Source organism: Orycteropus afer, unplaced genomic scaffold, assembly GCF_000298275.1.
Source record: "Orycteropus afer afer isolate SDZICR_OR568_19922 unplaced genomic scaffold, OryAfe1.0 scaffold00145, whole genome shotgun sequence".
In the NCBI taxonomy this organism is placed as follows: Eukaryota; Metazoa; Chordata; class Mammalia; order Tubulidentata; family Orycteropodidae; genus Orycteropus; species Orycteropus afer.
The window spans coordinates 2,853,063-2,855,135 of record NW_006921732.1 but is presented as its reverse complement, the minus strand read 5'-3'; the positions used below and the strand labels follow the sequence as shown (position 1 = coordinate 2,855,135).

Genomic DNA, 2,073 nt, shown 5'->3' with positions numbered 1-2,073 from the left:
ACCAGCCACTCCTCGGAAGGATGGTTGGGCAATCTCCTTCTGTAGTGATACTGCCTCAGAAACCCAAGGAGGGCTCGCTATGAGTCAGATCCGACTCCACAGCAGTGAGTTTGGTTCTTTTTGTTTTTGGTAAATCTTTATAGAAGCAGATTGCCTCATATTTCTTCCATGGAGTGGCTAGCAGGTTCAAACTGCCAATCTTTTGGTTAGCAGCCAGATGTCTTAACCACTATGCTACCAGAGCTCCTTGGAAACCTATGAGGTAATTATCCACATTTGCTGATGAGGAGACTGAGGCTCAGAGGATTAAAGTAACTGTATCAGTCATAACCAGCAATATGGGCAACAGCAATGAATAATGGAATGACTAAGCCTGGTCATTAGGAGACCAGGCTTGTATCTTTGTTCTGCCATTTGTGGCTATATGATCTTGGATAAGTAATTTTCTTTCTCTGGGGCTTAATTTCCTCATCTTTAAAGTAATGTGGTTATTAGAAAGTCTCTGAACTCCATTAAAATGGTGTAATGGATAAGGCATTTGGCTGCTAATCAGAAGGTCAGTGGTTCAAATCCACCAGCCACTCCGTGGAAGGAAGATGGGGCAATTTACTTCCAAAAAGATTTACAGCCTCAGAAACTCAATGGGGGTTGGCATAAGTTGGAATTGATTCAATGGCAGTGAGTTTGTTTTTGCTTTTGTTTTGAGAGCTCCCTCATATGCCTGATACTCTATGAGGGAGGAGGTAAAGTTTAATGGTTGAGTAGGGAAGGAGTTCTGGAATTAGATGGACTTACTGGTTATTTGACCCTGAACAAGTGAAATAGCCTCAGTAATTTCATGGTATCGTGGAGATCTTAGAGAGCCCACCTCATGGAGTTATTACGAGGATTAAGAGAACACATGTAAATGAAGTACATTGCCTAGTAAAGAGTACATGTTCAGTAAATGTTAGCAATGATTATTATTTGTTCTAAGAGGCAGAGCTGGCCCTCTTTGTACCACAGCACTTGCATGTAACAGACACAAAAACTCACTGCCATCAAGTTGATTCCGACTCATGTGACCCTATAGGACAGAGTAGAACTGCACCATAGGGTTGCCAAGGCTGCAAATCTTTACAGAAACAGACTGCCTCATCTTTCTCCTGCATGGTGGCTGGTGAACACTTAAGCACAGCAGAACCCAATTCTGTCCAAAGAGAGGTCTTCAGAAGAAAGGGAGCGTTTCTTTTTGTAAAGCTGCAGAATAATATCTAAGAATCTCTTAAAAATCAGAAGCTATATGGTACACGGGAAAGAAAGAACCAGACAAACAAAGCTCAAAAATCCAGCTTGGTTTCTTACTAGCTGTGTGGCCCTAAGCAGGTTACTACACCTCCCCATGTCTCAGACTTTTAATTTGTAAAGTGGGCATAATATCCATTTTGTAGGGCTCTGGTAGCATAGTGCCTAAGGCACTTGACTGCTCACCAGAAGGCTGGCAGTTCAAACCCACCAGCCACTCCTCGGAAGGAAGGTTGGGCAATCCTTCTTCCAAAGTGATGACTTCCTCAGAAACCCAAGGAGGGGTCGCTATGAGTCAGGGCCGACTCGACGGCAAAAAAAAAACAACAACAAAAAAAACAACAACAGGGTTACTCTAAGGCTTGAATGAGAGAACTGTGTAAAGTATCCAGCACAGCACCTGGCATACATTAGATGTGCAAGAAAGTACCAGAGATTAGTTGGGCCAAGTACTGGTCTCTTTGGCTGCTCTTTGGTATTTAAGCCTGAAGACCATGTGTTCTCTGCTCCTAGGTCTTCAGACCAGTGAAGATGCCAAGTTTTACGCCCTCTCAACCAGATTTAAGCCATTCAGCAATGAGAATGAGACTTTGGTGGTTCAGTTTTCAGTAAAACATGAGCAAGGCATTGATTGTGGTGGTGGATATGTGAAACTCTTCCCTGACACCCTGAACCAAGAGGATATGCATTCAGAGTCTGAGTATTACATCATGTTTGGTAAGCTTATTGATATAGGCCTCTGTGTGCCTCAGGAGGTCTTAATGAGAGTCACTGTCATTGAAGAAAAGG

The 2,073-nt window shown here is 43.0% G+C and overlaps 1 protein-coding gene across 1 annotated transcript in view; it reads left to right on the top strand.

Annotated features, from left to right (window-relative positions):
- The window catches only part of LOC103201284 (calreticulin-like), a 103,925-nt gene that overhangs the window by 25,952 nt on the left and 75,900 nt on the right, over positions 1 to 2,073 (top strand). Inside the window, 1 exon segment of the mRNA XM_042781662.1 lies at positions 1,798 to 2,001. Within this exon segment, the coding sequence (XP_042637596.1) occupies positions 1,798 to 2,001 (204 nt within the window).